At 42.5% G+C, this 23,561-nt stretch overlaps 1 protein-coding gene across 1 annotated transcript; it reads right to left on the reverse strand.

Annotated features, from left to right (window-relative positions):
- Positions 1-3,487: 3,487 nt before the first annotated feature.
- C2H4orf54 (chromosome 2 C4orf54 homolog) lies at positions 3,488-22,489 on the reverse strand. Its single transcript, XM_010371646.2, has 3 exons — positions 22,447-22,489; positions 16,152-21,612; positions 3,488-8,171 (listed from the first exon to the last, which is right to left on the reverse strand). The coding sequence occupies exon 2, from the start codon at positions 21,579-21,581 to the stop codon at positions 16,188-16,190; it is 5,394 nt and encodes a 1,797-aa protein (XP_010369948.2). The 5' UTR covers positions 21,582-21,612; positions 22,447-22,489; the 3' UTR covers positions 3,488-8,171; positions 16,152-16,187.
- Between the last annotated feature and the right edge of the window lie 1,072 nt (positions 22,490-23,561).

The raw sequence follows: 23,561 nt of genomic DNA on the forward strand, positions 1-23,561 counted from the left end.
ACTTGATTTGTTTAGGAAGAATCAAAACACAGAGAGATTCGGTGACTTGTCCAACGTCTCACAGCTGGTGAAAGGCAGAGTCTGGATTTAACTCTGAAAGATTTAACTCTAGAGGAGTCTGCTACCTATGGCAATATCCAGTCTGAGCTCCTAAGACTAGAATTCGATTCTCTCCTCACACTCACATTCCACACTTCATTCCCGTCTCCTATGCATGACTCTTCATGAATGTCACCTTTCCTGCCCCTGAAATATGCACTGTCCCAAACAGACCTTACCCTTAGCTGTTTGTTTCTCTGTTCTTGCCTTCTCCCTTCCCTTCTGCCCAAACAAATCTTACCAAGCCTAGCTCCTATTACATTTCCTGCACATAGAATCTGCCAGCTATGGAGACACCTGCTTCCCATGTACGCTTATTAAATATACAACCCAACTGGAAATTAACCACACCAACGTGGGTGACTGCCTTTCTCTGTTGCCTTATGCCATTATTTTTTAGAAGTTTTACTTTAAGATTACTTATGTAAATATCTTTCTAAATAAAAGTGTGAGCTTCTCAAACTCAGCGCTATGTATATATCCTCAGTATCCTCCGTGCAGTGTATAGTCTGTGTTCAATTACCACTGAGCTATTCCCTATGAATGCTAAGGGCATCCATAACTTAAACTGTTCTTCAGGATGGCCAAGGTGCCATTTGAAGTGGGTAGATTTCTGTTAGAGCCTCCATAGCAATCAATTTACTCTCCCCTCATGCCCTGGTACTCTGACACTTCCCTCAAAAGAAAAAAAAAAAAAAGATAAAGGGTCAAAAAATAAAGACTAGATTAATTGTACCAATATGGAAGGAAAACAGTATTTTTTAAGATTTTTTTTATAAAATGTTCACAAAAACCCTGAGACAGGCATTTATTGTCCCCATTGTTAAAAGTCACCGAAGAAAATGAGGATTGGAGAGAAAATATCTCACTGGGGACTAGTACACTAATATAATGGGTCAAGAGAAGAGTTTTCTCCTCAGGAATATCAGTCTTGCTGCCGTCCAGGAAGGTGACCAAACTGTGTTGCCAGGCCATGGTGTTCCAGAGAAGCGGTTCCCAAATTTGCATGAGAACCACCTGGAGGGCTTGTTAAAATATAGATTGCAGCTTCTCACCACTCCCTGTCCATTTCTGATTTAACAGGTGTAAGATGGCCTAAGGATTTGCATTGAAAACAGGTGAAGTTTCCCATGCTGTTGATATGGAGACCACACTTTGAGAGCCCTGTTCTAGAGAAACTTGAGCTAGGAATGAAGAAAGACAATGACAATAATAAGACCACATAAGACCATTAGTCCTTTTCTTTATATTTATAAATATAATGCATACAAGGAATCCCAATAAATGATTGAGTATTTTTAAGTACACTGTATAACAGTGAATTTAAAGTTTTCAGAAGAAGTGCTATAATGGAGAGGTGTATTACAGCAGTTAATGTTTCTTGAATGCTAACTATAAGTTGCAAGTGATACATATTATTTCATAATTTTCTCATTATAATAATACATATGTCATAAATATAATATGTTATATTGCAATACTGTTAAATATATTGTGTTTGTGTATATTATATACATACACACACAAATGATAGTATTTTATATACTGTTAATAATAGTGCTATTACTAAACTTATTTCACAGAGATGATACTGATCTAAGAACTGACTTTAGAATTCCTTTTAAAAAAAAATAGCTGTTTAAAAACACCCCTTAATGAGTATGGTGCTTTTAAAACATGTCCCCCAGTTCTTCAGCACTCTACCCATTGAGAAGTAGAATTTATGTTCCTGTACATTGAATCTGGGTTCTGTGATTTCTTGTCAAATAGATGATGAAAGTGCTGCTGTCAGTTTCTGAAACAGGTCTTAAGAAACTGGCACTGTCTGCCTCCTGTCTCTGGGATACTTACTGTTGAAACCCAGTCACCATATTTTGAGGAAGCCCAAGCAGAAAGATGCCCAAATGAAAAGGAATCCAGACCCTTTTCTTTTGGGCCTAGCTAAGCTTCCAGCTGACAACTAGCATCAACTTGCCAGTCATGTGAGTATGCCGTCTTGGAAGTGGATTCTCCCATTCCTAGACTGATACTATGTGAATCACAGCCAAATCTGCCATGCTGAGCCCTGCCTGAATTGCAGATTCATGAGCTAAACGAAGAATTTTTGTTATTTTTAGCCACTAAGTTTTGAGGTAGACTGTTTCTCAGCAATACATTGCTAGAACAATGGGCATGCTTGTTTATGAAAGTAAGATCTTCTGGATATAGTGTAGTGGGTCTGCATCAGTAGGGATTCATTAGATAGGTAAATTGCTTTATACAAGAAATTACAGAAACATGGAGGATTGGGAGTCAGAAATCTAGGGAGCAGAGGAAGTGGAGGATGGAAGAAAGAGAGGGCTCTAGCAATTAGGAGAGTATCTGGAGCACAAATAAACTCAGCTACCAGTGAAAATGACATTGTGCCAGAGATGGCATGGGGCTATTTAAGAATAGGAATGCCAGTGGTTCAGATTTAAGGTATATGCTAATGCAGTTGCCTGCCATATTATGAACTACCTGCTAATCTCCATCGAGTTACGGTAAACCTTCAGCCAAATCCTGCCACACATACAGTCTCTGTTTCTGAAATACTCAGGATTGGGTGAGCATGCTGCAATGAAGGCTGGCAGGGCAATGCAATGCAGAGAAAAATGGCGCACACTTGATGCAAAGTGGAGACTGTAGTTTGAGAATTCATTAGAAACAAGACCCGGAAGCCAGAGGTGACTCAGAGGTGACATATAAGATCTGAAACTGCCCTTAATTTCCTTTCTTGCTTTATATTCCCCAACCACTAGACAGATGTGAGGAATCCTGGATGTTTGTCTTTGTGGAATATATGTTCAAGCGTTTTGGGGCCTTAATCTTAAGGTTTATAGTGATCTCACCTGACTAGTGCATTATTTAAGGGACATATTACAGCATTAATCTTCACTGTGCAGTAGATTTCCAAACTGTATGTCTCTGATATGTAGTTTCTGAGAGGGATGGCCACATTACTTTCTGGGGCCCCAGTGTGGACTCTCAGGCACATAGGTTGTCTGTGTTGCTCTCTGGTGTCAGTGGAGTGTCAGCACCTTGCTAGGTGTTCCTCACAATGCTACTTAATGAGCTGAGATCAGACTCCTTAGGTTGGCCAAAATACTTTGGGTACAGGAAGTAAAATACTCTGCGTATAGGCAAAAATCAGTACCAGACTTCTGACAGCCAGAGCTCTAAGATCATAAATTTATGTTGTCTTAAGCCACTAAAGTTGTGGTCATTTGTTACCACAGCAATAGAAAATGAATAGTACCTGGATGTGAAATACTAATAGAGTATTTTAATTAAATGAAGGATTTAAAGTAGAAGAAAATAAAACTATCCAAAGCTTGTTTTTTGAGTTAAAATAAAGACAGACAATGCATTTTTTCTTTGAAGTAACTTTTACTGGGAAAAAAGAAACAATAAAACTTTTTTTTCCAAAACAGTTAAAAGACCTTTACACAAGATTGCACAATCATTTACAAATGCTGGCAATTAAAGGTAAGTAGGCTAGTCTCACAGAATCCTTGTCTAAATAGTTTACTCCATATTCAATGCACTGAAAATGTGATTCTCAGAGCTGCTGAGATTCAAAGTCCCTTTGGCTGGATTCAAAGTTCCCTTGGCCAAGTTCATTGCATTCTACAATTGAATCATATTAGACCTCTGGTAGGAACCTTTTCCACCAAGATTCCTATGTTGAGAGCAGTTTAAAATTTCACATTCTTCGCATTTACCACCAGCTTTTTTCACAGTCCGGGGTACAACATTATCCAATATCCTTCCCCATTAATCACACAATTTACTCTCCTCTTTTCCAACATAACGTCTACAGTGTTCACATTCTTTTCAACCACTGCTGTCTTTACTATACAATAGTATAATTTATGTGTAAATACAGAAACACATGTCTTCAAAGTGGGGATAAAAAGAAAGCATCACCTGCTGTGGATACAGGTATAGTAGGTTATTCAGGGAGCCCTGGGAAGGACTTCTTGCCATTAACACTAGCCATAAAAAGCAATTATGAAACTTAAAAAAAGAAAAAGAAATCAAATCAGATGTGTGTGTGTTTTATTCTGCACCATGATGAATTAAACAGGAATAAATCTAATGTGTTCTAGTTGCAACATGAAATACTGAATGTTAACAGCTTACAAACACTGCTCTGTACATTCAGTTCTCTTCTGAGACACAGGACATACAAAGGAGTTCAATTTTCAGACTCTTCCTCTGGGCCTAGTACTCACACGTGCCACAGATGGACATGTTTTTTACCCCAGAGGACCAGAGTCTGCAATTCTGATTAGATTCAAGCTTAAGGCACCAATTAGCAAGTGCTATGTGCTTTATTAACGATTTTATGCACCTGTGAGGTCTACTTAGGACCCAGAAGTTAGTTAAGAATATACAAGCAGTCTCTTGATAATATATATCTTATTTCTACATATATCTCCTTAGAAATTACGTGAAAGCCTAACATATTTTGTGAATTTGATTTTTATAAGCAGTTTTCTCAAACAAACTTACACAAAAAATTTCCACCTCAACAGTACTGATAAAATACAGGGCACCTTTTTCTTTCAAGTATTTGGGTGAAATAGCATACCCTGAGAATTTGGGGTGCAAACCTACACCTTGTAAACTGTAGAATGAAACTCCTCAAGCACCACATAAGTAAATGTATACCATGATAGTTTTTAAACACAAAGACTATTGTTGAATGTTGTTTTCCCATGCACATATACATACTTATCATGAGATTATAGTCAATCTACTTAGGAATCAATACTGTCCTGTCCTGCAGTCCAAAATATTATTTCAGGTAATGTGAGCATTCAATTTGTAGCAAACACAGACTTTGATTTCTATGAAGTATGAAAACAATTAAGATGTATCTTTTTAAGAGGTAAAGATGATCATGTCAAATTTGAAAATAAGAAAAAGGAATTTATATCATCAGATATTTCCAGTGACATAAGGATGTATTAGAAATGCGTGTCAATAGTTGAGATTTGTTATAAAGATATAAAGTGTAATTTGCCTTAGCTTATTTATTCCATGATAAATGGACATATAGAGAGCCTATCTGCTATGGCATTACCTACATATCTGGGCCTTCACTTAATCCTGAGGGCAATTTCAGTGAGTACTTTTTTAAAAAATACATTCTGGTGAATTCAATTTTTATATGGTTACAAATGTGTTCAGTTTTCCAGAAACGATTGAAATGGGACATATTTCAAATATGACCATTTTATCAAGAATAAAAAGAGGCCCTTCTGGAAAACTGAGCCACACATACAACCCTAAGAGGATATTATAAAAGCCAGACTCGGCAAATCTGATTAGATTCAAGTTCAAGGCACTATTTAGGAAATGTTTTACTAATGGTATTATAGTAATAAAAAATAAAAAGGAAGTTCAGTAGCTAAAGGGACATCATTAAAGTAATAGTTTTATGGGTCAGAAGGCTTCATAGACTCTTGTTTGATTCCACTTGAGTTATAAAAGGAAGGGTATATTACTTCATTCAAATATTCATGCAACCTCAAGAAATGACAAAACAATAAAAATAAAGATTGAGATTTACCTCATGCCTGTGAAAATATTTTTTCCTATCACTGGAGGTAGTGAATGGCCTAGCAGCTTTGTATGATTTGGTGAAATAGAGAACCATAAAATTATCAATAGATGACGTGATATTAATAGAACATGATTTAAAAGTTGCGTTTTTAACCACTTTGACATCACTGTGTCCTTGGCAACTTCCTAAAAGGTGAAGTCTCTTGTATAGCACAAACAAATGAAAAGCTTTTTCTTTCTTTCCTTAGTTTGTGTCCTAATTTACCTCAATGTGAGAATTTAAAACTCAAATCTGCTGGCGAGAAACACTGATACATAGATTATGGGCCCCAAACCCTCAACTCTACCACATTTTCTAGGGAAGGAGTTGTTTCTCTTTTTGAAGAGTTGGTGAGCAAGCGGTCACTACTCAACACGGCCACTGGTTTTTCCTGAAAGTCACATTTGGCTTTAAACCAGTCTTAACAAGTTTGGTACTATCCACCCAAATTCTATGTACGTTTCACCAGGTGTATTCAAATACTGGAGGTTTCTTGGTGCTGCTTTCAGTAAAATAAGTGTAAAGATTTCTGAAAGGGATTCTACTTTCTTGGGTCAATATTAAGTTACCTTATACCCAGCCAATCTCTTCTGAAAATGAGGAAGCTCTGATGCTGTAAGATTTGTTCCCCAGTGGAGAAAACTTCAGTAAGTTCTGGGGGGAATTGATTGATATGCCTGGGTAAGAAGACCTCTATGATAAAGAAATATCTTTTTCTTGAATTTGGCACAAGGACATCTTTTTTATACATAGAGACTATGTTTCGTATTTCATGTCTCATAAAGTCTATAGCTTCATTTCATAGCTCATCAGCACAACAGGCAATTGAATCATGATCAGAGTTTACTATTCCTGCCTCAAACCTTTCCCTATACCCAAGAGAAGATTTTTTCAGAGTAAGATCCCTTAAAGGAAGACCCTGAAAGTTAAATTAAGTTTTTTTTAAGAGTCTGAGATGGGAAGCATAACTACAAAGTAACAAGATTATATAAATCATACAAAACTCAGTCTCACAGTTTTTTACTCACACTTTTTGTCATGAGTAGCACAAAACTCTGTGGCTTATGAAGGAATTTTAAGCAGAAATAAAATATTGCTGATGATTAAAATAATAATAGGGCATTAAAAACATTACCAAAATGCTTTATCTTTAAACAAATTGGTAAATAAAGGGAGATTCTAAAAAAAAAAAAAAAAAAAAAAAAAAAGCCTGGGAAACACTTCAAATTATTCCTTTAAAAAGTAATTAAGTAATATTTCAATGTAACATTTGCCAAGTATATATCGATACACTTATTGTGGCAAGCTAAATATTTATCTGTTCAATCAAATCTTCCAGTCTTCAAGACTCACTGCAAACACTCACTCAAATAGCCTTCAGAATTGGGTTACAACTGAGACAGTACTGAATGTCGATAAAAGATTCCATGATTTGGATTCTTGACATCTTTTCAAACCTGCCTCATAAGGAGCAAGTGCTGTAACTCTAGGTTACTGTTATTGGGACAGCAAGGCTACGGCTAGAGTGCATCAGAGCCACTGAATTAGTGCCGTATTCTACTTTACTGCCCCAAAGGGTCACTCTTTAAACTCCAAACAATCTATGAGAGACATGAGTATGCAACTATGGAGGGAATTATTGAAGAAAAGAAAAATGCTATACACCCACAAAAATAGTTGGATTCTTAAAGGAAAATAGATATTTTATACCTTTCTGAGACTAAGTACTTTAGATGCAATCATTGGCTTTCCAGTATTTCAAGCTATTCTATTTTAAGGCAACAAATAGTGTCGTGGCATTGTACAAATGGGAAAAATAAAATAAAGCACAAACATTAAAATCACCATTTTTCACAATCACATTTGAAATCATGCCAAACCTAATAAAATAACACATAGAGCATAACCAAGAGAATGGGTAGGTTTGGCTGATATATTATTCAAAGAGCAGACCACCATATTGAAAACTTAAATATGTACTACAACTCAGCCAGCTAGTCTTGATATATTCCAAGAACCTATAAGGAGATTCGTGATCCAAATTACTGATTTGCTAGCTTGGTTCACAACAGAATCAATCCCATTCTGTTGCATGTTTTGACTGAACAATGGGAACAATGGGAACAAAGGAATTGTTTGTCTAGTCACAAGTATAGGGGGAAAGGAGGTGAATAGAAAGTTTATATCCTGTGTTGAAGTATAAAAAGAAATAGTCATAAAGGGAAGAAATGCAACCATTCAATCAACTTAATAAAATTAAAATAAAAACTGCCTTAAGAGGGTTGTTCAGAAAAATATAGAAACTTACACACTTGGCTTATAAGAAGCGAAAATTAAGAATAACACATGTGGAAGAAGTTTTTCAGATGAATTAATTCTTAGTGCTATTACAATGCAAATTCCAGATTAAAGAAGAATAGTCCATCTTTTTGTCTTGCTCCTATAAAATAAAAAAATTTAAAAAAAAAAACATAGTCAAGGAAAACATTTTTAGTTCTAAAAGCAAATTTCACTTTTACGAAACAAGAAAAATATTAAAATACATTTTATTTAACTGTTTGGCTAATTTCAATGTTAATAATGAAGTTAACATTTTAAAATGTGCTTGGCAAATATGTTTATGAACTTACTGAACATTATCTCAACTTCGAGAAATTGCCCCAACTGGAACTTGAATCAAATCTAATCAACTCTTCAAAAATGACTTTAAAGTTAAATGTTCATTTTCACTGAAATCATTCATAGCAAAGATAAAATAATATAATAGATATATTTCTAATATTAGCATTCAGAAATATTTAAGCTAAATGGAAATATTTGAAATTTAGTTATTAATCTTATTAAATGAGTAAACTCCATACTGAGAATTCTTGTAAAGCAAATGACCAGTACTTAAATTATGTCGAAATTCACATAGTACATTTTGTTTAAAATAAGATGTACTGATTAGAACCTAACTTAGTTAAGTCAATCTAGAACAGCATTGACATGTTCAAAAGCTTACTGAAAGTTAGCCTTTTCTCTCTATCTCCACATAAGTTCTAGCATATCTACCAGAACTTTGCCTAAATAAGCTTTTTTTTTTTTAACATTTGGGAGTTAATATTTGAACACAATATTATGAAAACAGAAATAGAGTGGCCTACAGGTAATATTTGTTAGGGATTAAGAAGACTCATGCGAAAAATAACCTCCAAAAAGTATCAAATAACAGCTATCTAGCCAATTACATGCACTCGGAGTAGCAAGGCAAGGGACATTTTAATTCTGTCATCTAGAAACAAACCTGTTTAAATATGTGTTTTAAAAAAGAAGTCCATAAGAATAATTTTGTAAGCTCATATGTATATACTCCATGTTTATTTTATTGTGTTGTATTTTATATTGAGGAATGACCTGCAAGATGAAAGGGACTGTTGTGAATTTGGAGACCCCTCATTTGCTGAATGTAAGTTTTTCTACCTTAGGAGATCAAAAGCAGCAATAGGAAAATAAAATTTAATTACAAGAGGGAGAAAAGAAAATATAAGACTCAGAAGAATCATTTCAATGTGGATCCAAGGATTTGACAACAACTCTGGCTGAGTCCTATCACAAGGCAAGGTTTGCAAAGACTCCTTGAGCAGTGAGAAGACATTGAGGGGAGACAGAGAGACAGAAAAGAAACAGTCAAGAGAGAGATTGCACTATAGGACGGTAATAGTCTGAGAAATGAAGGAGAAATCTGGTTAATCAATCTACCAGGATCATATTTAGGGATTGATAGTATAGATACTGCCTTTTTAGATATTCACAGAATATCGCTTCTGCTTACACTAATTTCAGAGGAATTTGGTCTGAAATTGAGAATTAGTAAAGTTGCTCCCAATTCCTGTTAAAGAAAAAGTAATAAAAATCGCCAATATAGCTAACCTGTCAGAGGCCACACAAACATTTACTGCAGTAGAATGGATCATGAAGAAGTCAGTAAAGATGCAGGATGACTACACTGTGTCACCAGGGAGTTTAACTGGATGACTTCCCACGGTTTTAGGACCAGAACACATGACAGAGTTCAACAGGGATCCTGGGTCAGATTTTCCCTTTCTCCATGCCGGCCTGTGCCCAGACAGAGGGGAAAATCACCACACACAGCTGGCAAGCTATGCTCAGAGTTGTATAACATTCTGGAAGGCCTTGGGGGATACTAGAGTACCCTGACACACAGCCAACTGGCCTGCCCTGAGAGATCAGCCAGCTAGCTCAGAGAGGACTGCAGAGCTGTGGGCACTGCCTCCGGTTTGGGGAAATACAGAGCAATCCTGGGCACAGGTCCATGATGCTTACCCTGGGAGTCTGCACTGATAAGAGCTGATTTTCTGCTCTGGTGAGGGGCCCTGAGAAGATAAGGGGATTCTGAGGCATTTATGAGGGAGCTTGAACACTTACTACATGCCATGTATAGGTGCTGTCTTCTGTCATGGTTTTGTAATTCAGTCCTCACTACTCTCCCGAAATGTACCCCATTTAACAGATGAGGAAAATGAGGCTCAGTGACAGCAAGTCACTTGCCTGGACTACACTGTGACTAGTAAGTAAGACTAGTTACTTAGACTAGTAAGTAACAGTATTAGAATCTGAGTTGGGGTTGCCTGACTTCAAGGCACACATACTTGTGCTTTAGTAAAAGTCACACAGCTCCCCTTCAACTAAAATGCTTTAATTCACTGGTATCCAAGAAGATTTCACCCTTACCTTTATAGCCCACGTTCTTCTGCTTTACATAAACAAAAATTCTCCCACCGCTGGGAGCCACAGCTCCTAGGAGTCCTTAAGCTGGCTCAGGTTTCTTTTTGGGGCATACAGTGTTCTAAGGACAGCTAGTTTTTTAATAAAATGAAAAGCACACATAGAGTTTTAGTATATGCTGAACACTGACAGATTCAGGGTCAGTTTCTTACCTTATTCCCTTTCCTTGCCCTTTCCCCCAAACCACACACACACACACACACACACACACACACACACTCCACGGCAGTAAAACGGCCAGAAGATTCTATTTCCTCTGAATGAAACAGAAGTTTGGAAAATCAGCAGCAGGGCAGCCAGTCAAATGCCAACTGTGTTCTCTTCTCCCATCCACAAGGACTTTAATGTTTCATATAATTAACCCTTTAGCGGACTGATGTGGCCGAGAGGAAAAATGCAAGGGCTGAAAAATTTTGGAGAAGTTAGGTAGTGGGAAAGTCCTGACACAAAGAACAGATAAGGGAAGAGGGACAATTTACAACAAAGAACTGAGACCAGAAAGCAGAGAATAAGACAAATAGATGAACAAGGGGGTGATCTATAAGAGAACGGGCATGGAGCTCCAAGTGCCTGGATTTCAATAGCTGTTGATGTGGGACAAGTTAATGTTTAATTTGTCAAACAGAGATTAAAAATAGTACCTACCTGTGTTAGAAATTCAATGATGTTAAGTCTTGGTATATACTAAATGATTAATACACACTAGCTATTACTTTTCATTTTTTATTAATTTTAGGTAAGTTAAAAAAGAAAATAAAAAGGCAGTGGAATTGTGAAGAAAGGTATGAAATAGTAAGCTAGAGGAAAGCCACATTGCAATTAAAGGGAAAGGGAGAAAAGAAAAGGCAAAAACAAAAAAATACATTAAGAAGATAAAACAAAACAGCAGCTATATACAATAATTGGGAGAGGAAGTCACTACCAAGTTAGTGGGGAAAATAGAAATAAACTAATCAATTCATGAAGGTAATTATGGAATGAAGTGAAAATAAAATGTCTAGGTTATAGCCTGCAGATTAGCTACCTGGCCTGCATGCGCTGGGGCAGCAAAGTTCCTGTCCCTCAGATGACTTGCCTGGGCTGCAAGTACAATGCTTTAAGAACATTCAGGTGAGCTGGAGAACCCACCCAGTCCCACCCTTTAAGCGGTCTAATCTGTGATAAAAAACAAACTACAAAAAAAGTGAGGAAAAGGGAAGAAGCAAGGTGGTGGCACGTTGAACTAAATCAAGTTGAAGTGAATGGAAAATGAGAAACCACAATAAGGAACAAGTTGCAAAAATAAAAAAGCAAAGGACAGAAAATAAACTCTCAAGTAAATGGCAACGGGAAAAAGAGAGACTAGTGGGACAGACACCAGGAAGTAACTCCATCAAAGAAAGTGGCCTTAGGGAGAAAAGGAAAAGGAGAAATGGACAGCAAGAAGAAAGTGCCTATGCACCACTGCACTCCAGCCTGGGCAATGTAGTGACTCCACCTCTAAAAAAGGAAAAGACTCTGGCATGGAATATTTAGGTTTTGAGTCCCAGTTCTGTGACTAAGGAAGGGTCACTTAACCTCTCTATGTGCCAATTTCCTCTTGGAATTTTAGTACAAAGAGACTGGGTTTGATAATCTAAGGACCAGTCTAGGGACCCCTTAGAATAATAAAACAGCTCTCCCTGAATCCAGCCCTTGCTCTTCCTACTTCAGTTGCTGATGCATGGGGCCCTATACAGGGGGTAGAAATAACTCTGAGGAAGTAAATAGAAAAGAAAGACCAACAATGCAGGAGCAACATGAAACACAGGGAGAAATGAAGAAACAAAGGCTTACGGTAAAAAGAGAAAAAGGACATAAAAATGAAACAAAATAATTGCTGTTCCCTTAGGCTGATATCCACTACTTGTGCCAATGAAAGTTTTCTTTTATTAATATTACATATTTATTTTATCTTTATGCCCTTGTAAATGGTATTTAGTATCAAGTCTCAATTAAAATCTTAAAACAAAAATATAGCATCTAAGTGCATGGGCAGGAGAGTATGTCAGGAAGAGAAAAATATAGCCATGTGCCTCGAATAACAGAAATCTAAAAAAAATAAATAAATAAACTCATTAAAAAGTTTTCAAAGATCATGTGGAGAGGGAACATTAAAAACCAAAATAGACAGACAAAAAGGCCTAACAACAACGAAAAAGAAAGTGGCGAAGTTTTGCAGCTGGTGTGCCTAGTACACTGGTGTGTTGCAATTGGATTACTGCTGTAGCCATCTGAGCAGTTGGGTCCCAGGTGGTACACAGCCTTGTCTATTAATCACAATGTGAGATCGGAGTCCTAAATACTAATAAAATGAATAATATTATTATCTTTTTAGATGTGGTGTGGCATGGCAAAATCTGAGAAATACTGGAATATAGACCACAGGATGAAGAGAAGTGAGAAAAACTCACCTATAAAAATTTTTTAAATAAGGGAACATTTATAAGAGAATAATCAGAAAAAGATAACAGCAGCTGTTTATGTCCAAATATATACGGGAAGGAAAAAAAGTGAAGCTCCCTGTTGCAATGTGGTGCTAAAAATAGATGATGAAATACTTATTATTTGAACTGGAAGGAATCTTAAAGGTTATGACAGTTCTTGAACACTTGTTTTATAGTTTTGTGTGTACAAGTTTGTCTCCTGCTAGAGTGTAAGCCCCTAATTTGTGTTATCCGTATGTGGGTTTACGGCCCCAACAGGGAGTACACAGTGGCTGGTGGAATGTAGGCGTGTAATTCATGCTTGTTGAATTAGTGCATTTTGTTGAAACATTCATTTTACAAATGTCCAGAGAGGCAAATGGAAACACAGATGGTTAATAGCCAAATGCCACCACAGAGCAGATCCCAGGTGTCCTTGCTGCCAGTTCAGAGCTCATTATACCTTCTTTACTGTCCCTTTTTTGCTCCATGCATCACACCAAGGAACATAGAGTGGTCTGCAGGGAGCATGGTGTCACCCAGGAGTTAAGAGCTGGTTCTAAACATCCTGGTTATCTCATTCTCTGGGGACCTCAGCAAACCATTTCTTTCTAAGTTCCAGTTTTCTTCTCTGTGAAATATTGTGGTCAGATAAAAATCATTTACATAAATTCTCATTTGAAAAGGGCACATAAACCTACCCTACCTCAAAACAAATATCTGCAATAAGTCTGGTTTTTAAAGGAAATTTTGACCTGAAATCACCTTTCAAGATTTCTCACACTGACCATCTATATGAGCATCTTGAAATATCTGAACAGTACTTATAATTTTTTACACAAGGAGAAGAATTACACACTTAAAAAAAATCCATCTGGCTTTTCTTTGGAGGGTGGTATTGAATGTTCAAAAACGTGAATTTTGAAAAATTTTTAATTCATTATTTCAATTTGGCTAAGTCAACTTTTGCCTACATACAAAAAGCTAATCTTTAGTTGCCAACCAGATTTGGCCTTTCTGTCTATCTTTAGGGCTTTATTTACTAAAATAAAGGTCGTGCTTTCAAAAAGGGAAAAATTTTCAAATATCACCATTCAAGTCCCAAATGCTAAAAACTCTAATGCATATCTGTGTCTATTGGAAACAACCCCAAGTCTAATCTCTCTAGACTCAACAGACAGGCGAAAGGCCCAAGGCAGCTGCTTAAGAGGATACTGTGCAAGTGTGTGCCCGATCTTCCCTCTCTTCCCTGTCCTCCCTTCCCCTTGCTTCTGTACCTCCACAGCTTGCACAAAGGTCTCATAGCATTAGCTGGTCCCAAACAGTCCTAGGTAAACACACCACCTGTCTAAGTAATTAAAACACTTTTGCCTATAGGCTACTCTTTTCCTTCTGCGAAACTAATTCTCTAATTCTGAGTTTCCTACCCATGCATATTGAATTTTTTTTTAATTTTCTACACTAAACAAAATATGACTTATTTGTTTTTACTTTTCTCCCTCCCCTCTTTATATGTTATCATCACACAGTGCCTGTTGCAGACTCTCCCAGAAGAAGAATTTAAATAATGTATTTCTAGATTGCAGCTAAAATGAGGCTTGTGCTTTCAACTGAATTCTTACAGAAAGGTTTAAGGGTTTTTTAAACAATGCCTAATATTGTCTTACAGTCCAATAAGTGTAATAATATTCAGTAACAATCCCTTAATTTGAACAAAATTTTTAGCTTGCAATACACTGTTATATCATCTGATATTTAGATACATGTTTAGGGTTAGATATTATTGCCCCCACTAAAGATGACACATGAATGCTAAAAAGCTTGTAATGCCCAACATCACACAGCTGGTGAGAAGCTGTGTGACTCCAAAATCCAATGATCCTAACTCCAGAATGAAGGCTCTTTCATTGCACAAAGCAACAATACTCCTGTTCCTTTTCAGTTATAACAGAGAAGAGAGAAATAACTTATTTTTTATTATGGAAGCATAAATAGGATTTCTCTTCTTTTTTTTTTTTAGTTCAGAATATGATCTTACCAAAGACTGAAAGTCCTAGAAGCATTTATAATATCACCCTTTCCCCATCTGAAGAGAACAGGAGTGTAAGGGACAAGTTTGTCCCCACACAGTTCTGACACCTTTACGCTCGTATCTGAAGGTGTCTTTGCCCTGTCATGTGTTTGACCTGAAATGTCCCAGTTTGAACAAGTAAAGCTCCCTCTTCCTATCAAGTTCCATGTACTGTATTTCCAGGGATTCCTGTTTGGACATTTGGATTAACTTAGGTGTGAGGAATCTATTTACTCTGGTTTCCTTTACCTGGGGGTAGGTGTGGAAGTTGATTCTTTTCTGAAGAAAGAATGCAGATATGAAAATAACAGTCATGTGGGGATTAGCAGCAAAGCATAATGTGTTCAGTCTGAACAGGACTGGATTAAACACAGCAACTCCATTGAAGCAAGGAGTAACTGCAGCTCCAGAATTCTCCATAGAAATCAAAGTGTGTGTGTGTGTGTGTGTGTGTGTGTGTGTGTGTGTGTATGTGTAAGACACATTAAAGACCTTGAACTCATCCCAAGAATGTGTTCTGATTATCTGAAAACTGAGAAACAAGAGCTTAAAACATACAGCAGCTTTTATAAGCAATTTCAAAAGGAAGATACAAGAGGAGAAAGAAGCTTTTTTGCAGATTTTAGAAAATGTTCCTACAAGAAACATCTGTCTTTGCTTCTCCATACTTCTGGGGAGCAAACAGATTGAAGGGTTCTGCAATGACCTCCTAGGATGTTCAGTGCCTCCTGTCCCTAGGGTTGTCACAAACAGAGTGAGGCTCACTCCACAAAATCCAAGCTGGATTTTCATTTCTTTGCCCTGACAACGTTTACCACAGACCAAAGGGACAGACCCAAGGTTCACTTCCCTTCTACTCTCAGGTGGGAAAAAACACTCAGGCAATCTGAAAAGGTCAAAGGGCAAAGGCTGACCTTGGGGAATGAAGCCTGGAGAGAGGGGAGAATCCTGGCAAAATTATCCCCTTTGTAAATTGGATGTGGTTTTATTCTATTCTCTCAAAACCTCCATTTTTAGAGACAGCCTCCTTTGTTGTAAATCTCTTACTTCAAACACAAACAAAAAAATTATTGTTCTTACTCTCGTAAACCTGATTATCAAAGTGAAATTCACTTACCAGGAGTGTTTCATTCCACTTCCTGATGGCTGCCCATCATCTGTGTTCTACCACAAAGCTCATAGTGGTGCCATCAAAGGAAGGGGGAGCAATGATTCGTGGCCCCAGGGGCTGCGAAGTAATGCTGATGACAGGCTTGCCATGCAGCTGGGCAAAGCCCTTGGCCCCTACAAGTTGAGATGTGGCTGCTGGGGCTGAGGAGGATGAGGAGGCTGGAGACTGACCAGAAGCCATGAAGTATGGGGCCTCAGTGAACGCTGCAGCTGCCTCTTTGCTGGAAGGCTCGGCCGCCATTGGGGAGAGCTCACCGCCTCCTGGAGTACGAGCAATTGGTGTGGGCTGCAGGGCATTTGTGGGCAGCATGGTGGGCAGAAACCCAGGGTAAATCATGTAGGTAGGTCCGTAAGCCCCAGGACTCAGGGCCAAGGGAGGCACAGGGATGGACATGGGAGCCACAGCCTGCTGCTGGGAGGTCATGGGCACATCCACATACTGCCCTGTCTCAGGGTCAAACAGTCTCCGGGTCATGGGCTGTACCGGTGTGTCCACCAGATAGTACTGGCCAGTTGTCACATCCAGGAGCATCTTACGCTGGGTCTGTTGAGGCTGTGGCTGCTGGAAGGGGTCTGTGGGAACTGGAGCTGAGCCTGCAGGTGCAGGGGCAGGCATGCTGGGTGGGGAGAAGCAGAGGACCTGGGGCTGGGCCCCCTGTAGAGTGAAGGGCAGTGGAGGCTGGTGGTAGATGGTGGTGGGGGGATGCTCAGGGCTCTGGGGCCCTTGGGGGGCAGCTACTGTCTCCCGGGGGTTTTCAGGTTTGGTACGCCAAGCTGGTCGGCTGGTTCCACTAACCTGAGAGCCTTTGGAGCTACTGGGGACCTGACTGCGGGCACTCAGTGGGGGTAAACTACAGAGAGTGGCAGCTGAGGAGTTGGGGGGCCCCTCCCTGGAAACCCCAGGCCTGCTAAGAAATTCCCCTGCAGCAGAGTTTCCTTTAAGAGGGATGGTCAGGTAATTCTCACAGTCACTGTTGCTCTTCTCCAAATTGCTGCCACTTTTCCTGTTGGTCACCTCATCAGGAGGTGTCCGGGTGGCTGGAGGGATCTTGAGGGACCGGAGTCCCTGTGATTTGATGCCCTTAGCCGCTGAAGGACTCTCTGGAGAAGGCCCTTGTGGGAACTTGCCAGCGACACCCCCAGTTTTCTGGATGCTGCTGGCACTTACAGTGAACACGTTCCGGTTGCTGGGGAGTGGTGGGAGGGGCTGCAGGGGCTGTGTTCTCTCCACATCCTTGTGGACTTGGGGAATATAGAGAGATCGGGGTCTTTCCCTGGCCAGGTTCTCAAAGGCCGCTGCCCTGGCAGACACACTCTCAGCGCTGGGGTTGGAGTTTCTCCGCTGCAGACGTTCTATGGGGGCCCCTCGCAGGACCACACCAGCTTTGTTTCCTGTGCCCCGTTCTTCCACCTCACCAAGCCGTTTGGACAGCTTGTCGTGGTCTCCCTCAGCACCCACTACTCCTTCCCTCTCCTCACTGGCAATGAGTGACAGCACGTGGCTGTCCATCATCATAGGCAAGGGGTCGCTTTTGCGCTTCCACTCATTCCTGTTGAAGCTGTACAGCTCTTCCATGGACCTCACGGCTGCAGTCAGCTTCTCCAGGGCATTCCGGGCTGGCTTTGTGGCTTTCCCTTCCTCCTTTACCTCCTCCTCCTTGAGCTTCTCTGGAGTCTTCTGGGTGGAAGCCTTGGAGACAATCTTGAGCACAGGCAGGTATGAGCCCTGCTCGGGCTTATTGGGGGCAATGGTAGCCACAGGCAGCCTGCCAGATGCCCTGTGAACCAAGACTGTCCCTTCTGGGGAGGAGGAATTCAAGACTCTGCTGCTGCCCCCTTTGCCCATGCTCTCCCTGGGCTCTCGGTCCATGCTGTCTTCCCTCTGGTTCACTACAGCCTGGCATGTAATCACCATGGGAGACAGGGATCCAGATCCGCCAGCTGCTGCAGACAGCTGCCTGGATTTGGGTCCAGTCAGCCCCTGCTCTGGGGTAACACTGCCCTTGTCACTGCTATCCCCTGACCCTTTAATTAGTTTCCTGACATCTCTCACCTGGTGGAGGGGGCCTTGAGCCTTGGACTTGTCTCTGATGTCTCTCACCTGGAAATGGGGCACTTTTTCTAGGTTGTCCCCGCGGAAGAGTTTCTGCTGTGCCCTGCTATTGTCCTCAATGGTCTTGAACAGGTTAGAGGCGCTGCCACCTGCCAGCTTGGGCGTGAGCAACTTGGCAATGTTGAAGTCTGAGCTCGGCTGCTGCACACTCCCCAGCCGGATCTTGATTTCGGGAGCCTTGGGTCTGATCACCGCTGTGGAAGTGGCCTGAGCAGCAGGATACTTGGTGGCCTGCTTCCCCGGCTGCTTGTCTTTGGGTGTCTGCTGGATGTTGGGGACAAAGAGGCGTGACATGATGGTGTTCTTGCTGGCAGAAATCTCCCCGAGATCAGCCCGCCAGTCGCCTCCTTTGGGCAGCTTCAGCTTCCCGATAGGGGCTTGCTCCTCCCGCTTCTCGGCCTCTTTCTCCTTCCATGACCGGAACGCACTGTTCTGACTGCGGAGGAAGATGCCCTTGACAGTCTCTGAGGCACTCTTTTTAATTTCACACACTTCTGTGTGTCCATCAGTGAAATTCCGGCTAGGGCCTGCGCTGCGCTCGCGAGGAGTACTGGCTTTGAAGACTGGGGATTTGGAGCCTGCCACGGACCCCTCCCCGCCCGCGTCGGACACGCTGACCACGGTGTACTCGGAGCCGACCTCGGAGTGACGAGAGCTCTGCCTCTGCAGGCCCCTCTCTCGCTGCCTCTCGCTCCCGGGGGCGCCCTCCGTCTCCTTGGAGGTGCCTGCGAGGTGGTGGGATGTATCCGTGACTTCTCCCCTCTCCATTTTGAATTCGTGTTCCCGCTGCATCTTCTTGGAAATGACATTTTTTAGCAGACTGGAGGCGAACTTGGACTTCTGGGGGCCATCAGCGCGGGAGGCTGGCTTGCTGCCCTCGGAGGTCTCGGAGCCGTCGTCCGTGTATGACGACCCCGGACCCTTGCCGGGGCCTTTGGTGGTCCTGCCAGGCCCAGGGGCCGAGCTGGCTTTGCTCTCACTGCGTACATTCAGGGGCTCCAAAAGGGTAACGACACGGGAGCCCGTCTGGACCTGCTTCTGGAAACACAGGGGCGTCTCCACATGTTTGATTTCCCCCTCCACTTTGCTAACCACGAACTCCAAGGCCTTGGTCTGAGACTTCTTGGACTGGATGTAGAGCTGGTCGGCAGTGGCCCGGGCCCCACTGCCCTTCCTCAGACCTGCAGCCACAGAGGCTGCACTGCTCCTGAGGAGGCTCTGCTCCACCCTGGCCCCAACACCCCCACATTTTAAGTCCAGGAAAGTTGACCAGCGCCCAAAGCCCACTTCGGAGAGCGTGGCGGAGGATTCCCGGGAGCTGATGTTCAGAGCCTCAAAGTAGGGGTAAGCCAGGCTCCGGAAGGCCCGGGAGGTCAGGTTACGCACCTCTTTGTCCGCATCGTCCAGTTCGCTCACGGCACTGGAGGCTCCGCTGGAGTAGTCCACCAGCTCCTTCGCCCGGATGGCCCCGCACCTGGTTTGCAGGCGAGCAGGGACAGCAATGAATTTCTTTGCATGGTCCTGAGCCACTGCTGCAGCCGGGTTTTGCTTCAGAGAACTTGAATTGTGTTCAGCAGCTGTAGAGACGCGGAGGCTCATGTCGCCTTCATGCTTGGCAGCATAAATAATGTTTTGCTTTGCGCGCACGTTGCTAGGCTCATTTATAGCCCGGGAAGCCGGTTTGATTGATAGGAGGATCTGGCTTGCTGCACTCCCACAGCTGCTTGCGGCGGCGGCTACTGCCCCTGAAGCTGCCTCCGGGGTCTCGGGCAAGGCCTCAGTCAGGGGGGCAGTGCCAGGCCCAGTGGGTGGGGGAGTGGGGCCACTGTCAGAGGGGCCGCTGCCCACTTCCGTGCTGCTGGTGTCGCGGCCACTGTGGCCTGCATTGGGGCGGGCCAGGTCGCTGCTGGTAGGGCTGGGCGTCCGGGTGGTGTTGGTGCTGGGAGTGGTGCTGAGGTAGCAGCTGTTGTCGTCGTCCTCTTCGGTCAGACTGGTGGTGTCCCCTGGGGTCTCGTCGCTGCCACCAAAGGAAGCATAATCCACGAATGAGTAGATCACGTTGTTGTCCTCGAAATCCCAGCGGGAGGCCAGTCCCACGTCGAAATCCATGTCCTGTTCAACCTCACTCAGCTGGATCTCATGGGTGGTGATGTAGTGAGCCTCTTCGACTTTGGGGGGGTCCCTGCTACCCTGGGACCTGGCAATAATGTCCCTGCACTCTGTTCCATCTCCTGCCCCTCCTCCCCCTCCTCCTTTTCCTCCTCCTCCCCCTCCTCCTGATATTTTCTCTCCTTCTCCTCCCACGGGCTGGCAACCTTCACTTTCACCACTCTCACTCTCAAAGCCTAAGGATGAAGAGGAGGTGGCCAGAGCCCCTGTGGATGTAGTGGAGTCCTCCATTTTGGAAAGGCCATCCTCTTCTGCTTTGTTCATCGGGGAGGAGGATGAGGAAGATGAGAAGTTGCCACCCTCTTCAGAGGCAGAGTGCTGGGATCTAGAGAGTTCGGAGGAGGCAGGATTGCTCTGGGGGCTTGGAGCCTTGCACTTTTGACTGCTGGGTTCATCTTGGGCTTTCTCCTTTGGGCTCCTAGAGGCCCTCTGATCCCCAGGGCAGTGCCCCAGGGTAAGTTTCATGGTCCGGGGGCTCTCCCTCTGGACTTCAGCTGAAGCGCACATCTCCACGTATTTCGCTTCTCGCTGGGAGGAGGCTGAAGGCTTGGGAAGTGGCCACAGCTGCTGCTTGGGCTCCTGGCTGTCTTGAGCACTGCTCACCCCGTCCCCCACCTCCGCCTGTCTTGCTTTCGAATTCAGCTCAGGAGGGGCAGCTTCCATTATGAGCCCTTGCCCAGGTTTCAGCGACAGGAAAAGACAATGGTGAGCACTGGGGAAGTCTTGGGTCCGTCTCCGGCCCCGGAGGGGCTGCAGAGTTGCCCGAAGCAGGGTCCCACGTGTCCAGACTGGCCACAAGGCTGTAGGCACCGCTGCCACTGCTGCCACCACCTCCCAGTTCTTCAGCCCCTGTGGCGGGGCCGCAGCAAGCCTGAGGGAGGTGGGAAGGCTCCTGGATGGGGCGGTGGAGGTGGTCTCTGGCTGGGGGGCTGCTGCTCTGGCCGAGACTGTGGCCAGTGTTCTGTAGCTGAGCTGTCCTGTCCAGTTGTTTGCCTGGCACCATCGGCAGCAGCGAGGAGTCTGAATGCCATCGGCCACGGAAGAAGCAGCATCTGTAGGTTGACCCCGGGACTCCCAGAAATGAAAGGAAAGCATGTGCTGTTTCTTGTGAAGCCTTGTCCCTTTCCTGGATGGGGCGAGAGAGGGTCACGTCATTCCAGAAATATTTTTAGTGTCCATTCCCTAGTCATATCGAAACCACACTTGAGGGTAAAAAGAAGAGGCTCTAATGAGATGAAAAGAGAAGGTTGGGGGTGGAGGAGGCATGTGGGTTCTAATTCAAATCAGCCAAATGTTCTATGTAATCTATTATAGCGATGTCTAGCAAGTATGAGATTATTCTTTCCTCACAGCCATCTTTCACTCTCAAGTTTTTGATTAAATGGTTCCCCCCACTTGTTCTTAAATAAAATTCAAAATTTTCACGCATTTCAAATGAATTAAGGACACTCTGGAAATATTTCAAAGTCTCCCTGGTACATATGGTAGCTTTATATTCGCCTCAAAATCTATGCATTTCTTTTTATTTGGAGAGCCAAATCAGATGAGTTTTGGTAGTAAAACTTTTCATAGGAATAGAATATTCCATCCCTTTTCCCCCAAAGTTACACTTTATGAAACATGACCTGTTTGATTCAAAAGGATCTCTCCTGGAATCCTTACTATGGTGACTCAAATTATAAAAGGGCAATTTTCAAAGAACTAAACTTAACACTTTAAGTAAACTTTTCATTATAGTCACTAAAAAGGGCACATGGAGCCAAAATTGACACTACTTCAAATCCCTACAGTGCCTTAATCAATCTGAAAAAAGATCCCTAAACTTGTAGAACCATGGCAAGACAATAAACCTCCAATTAAATATAGCCTGAGCTGCAGCCTCATGATTCAGTTACACTGGCTGAATTCCAGGCCTGCAGGGCACTGAGTCAAAAAGCAAAAGAATAACGAATACACTTACCCTTTAAGAGTACAGTGCAGCTTGGAGGGAGATTCAGAGAGGAAATGTGACCCACTGGCATGACCCATGGAAATGAAGCCAAAATCCCAGTTCACTGGCTCTGAGGTACCTCCATTTCAGACAATTCGGTAGTTGTGCAAGCAAATTTGCCAGTCCACTTAAGATGGGGGTCTGTGCTGGCCATCCTCAGAGCTGATTCCTTGGGTACTATCAGTGGAGAACCATGATGCTTGATTTTGGTGAGATCTGACCCTTGTCACCTGCCAGGCCCAGTTCCACCACTATACATAGTCTATGTGTCACTTATGCCGATTGAATAAAGCACTATTTTAAACATCCACATTTGTGGGGAACAAAAATAACACCATCAACCATCCCCTTTCAACATGAATGCCACCTCCACACAGAAAAATGTTCTTTCCTCCAAATAGGCATGTGGGTAGGTATGGAGTGGGAGCCCCTAACAACTGAAGCATCTACCTTCTCATACTTGGGCTGTGGACAGCACAGGCCTGCCATTATCCTCCCAACTCCTTTCTGCCCACACCACTGCCATTAAAAGTATGACTTAAGGCAAGACTAAAAATACCAAGAATCAGAATGCAGACACATAAAGCCAGAGATCTAGGTGAAGAGAGTAAAAGAGGAAAGGAAAAGGAAAGAAACAAAGAAAGGAAGAGAATGAAAGAACAGAGAGAACTTGCTAAATGTTTTGCAATCAACTTTTTGATTATAGAGAACCGTGTTTAATACCACAAAATCTTAGATTTTTTTTTTTTTTTTTTCTTTTGAGAGGGAGCCTTGCTCTGTTGCCTAGGCTGGTGTTCAGTGGCAGGATCTTGGCTCAATGCAACCTCCGCCTCTCAGGTTCAAGCAATTCTCATGCCTCAGCCAAGTCCTTAGTAGCTGAGACCACAGGGGCACCCCACCATGCCTAGCTAATTTTTGTATTTTTAGTAGAGATGGAGTTTTGCCATGTTGGCCAGGCTGGTCTCAAACTTTTGACCTCAGGTGATCCACCTGCCTCGGCTTCCCAAAGTGCTGGGATTACAGGCGTGAGCCACGGTGCCCAGCCCTTAGATTCTTAATGATAGTAATTACAATATTCACAGCTA

This window comes from Rhinopithecus roxellana, chromosome 2 (assembly GCF_007565055.1).
Source record: "Rhinopithecus roxellana isolate Shanxi Qingling chromosome 2, ASM756505v1, whole genome shotgun sequence".
NCBI lineage: Eukaryota > Metazoa > Chordata > Mammalia > Primates > Cercopithecidae > Rhinopithecus > Rhinopithecus roxellana.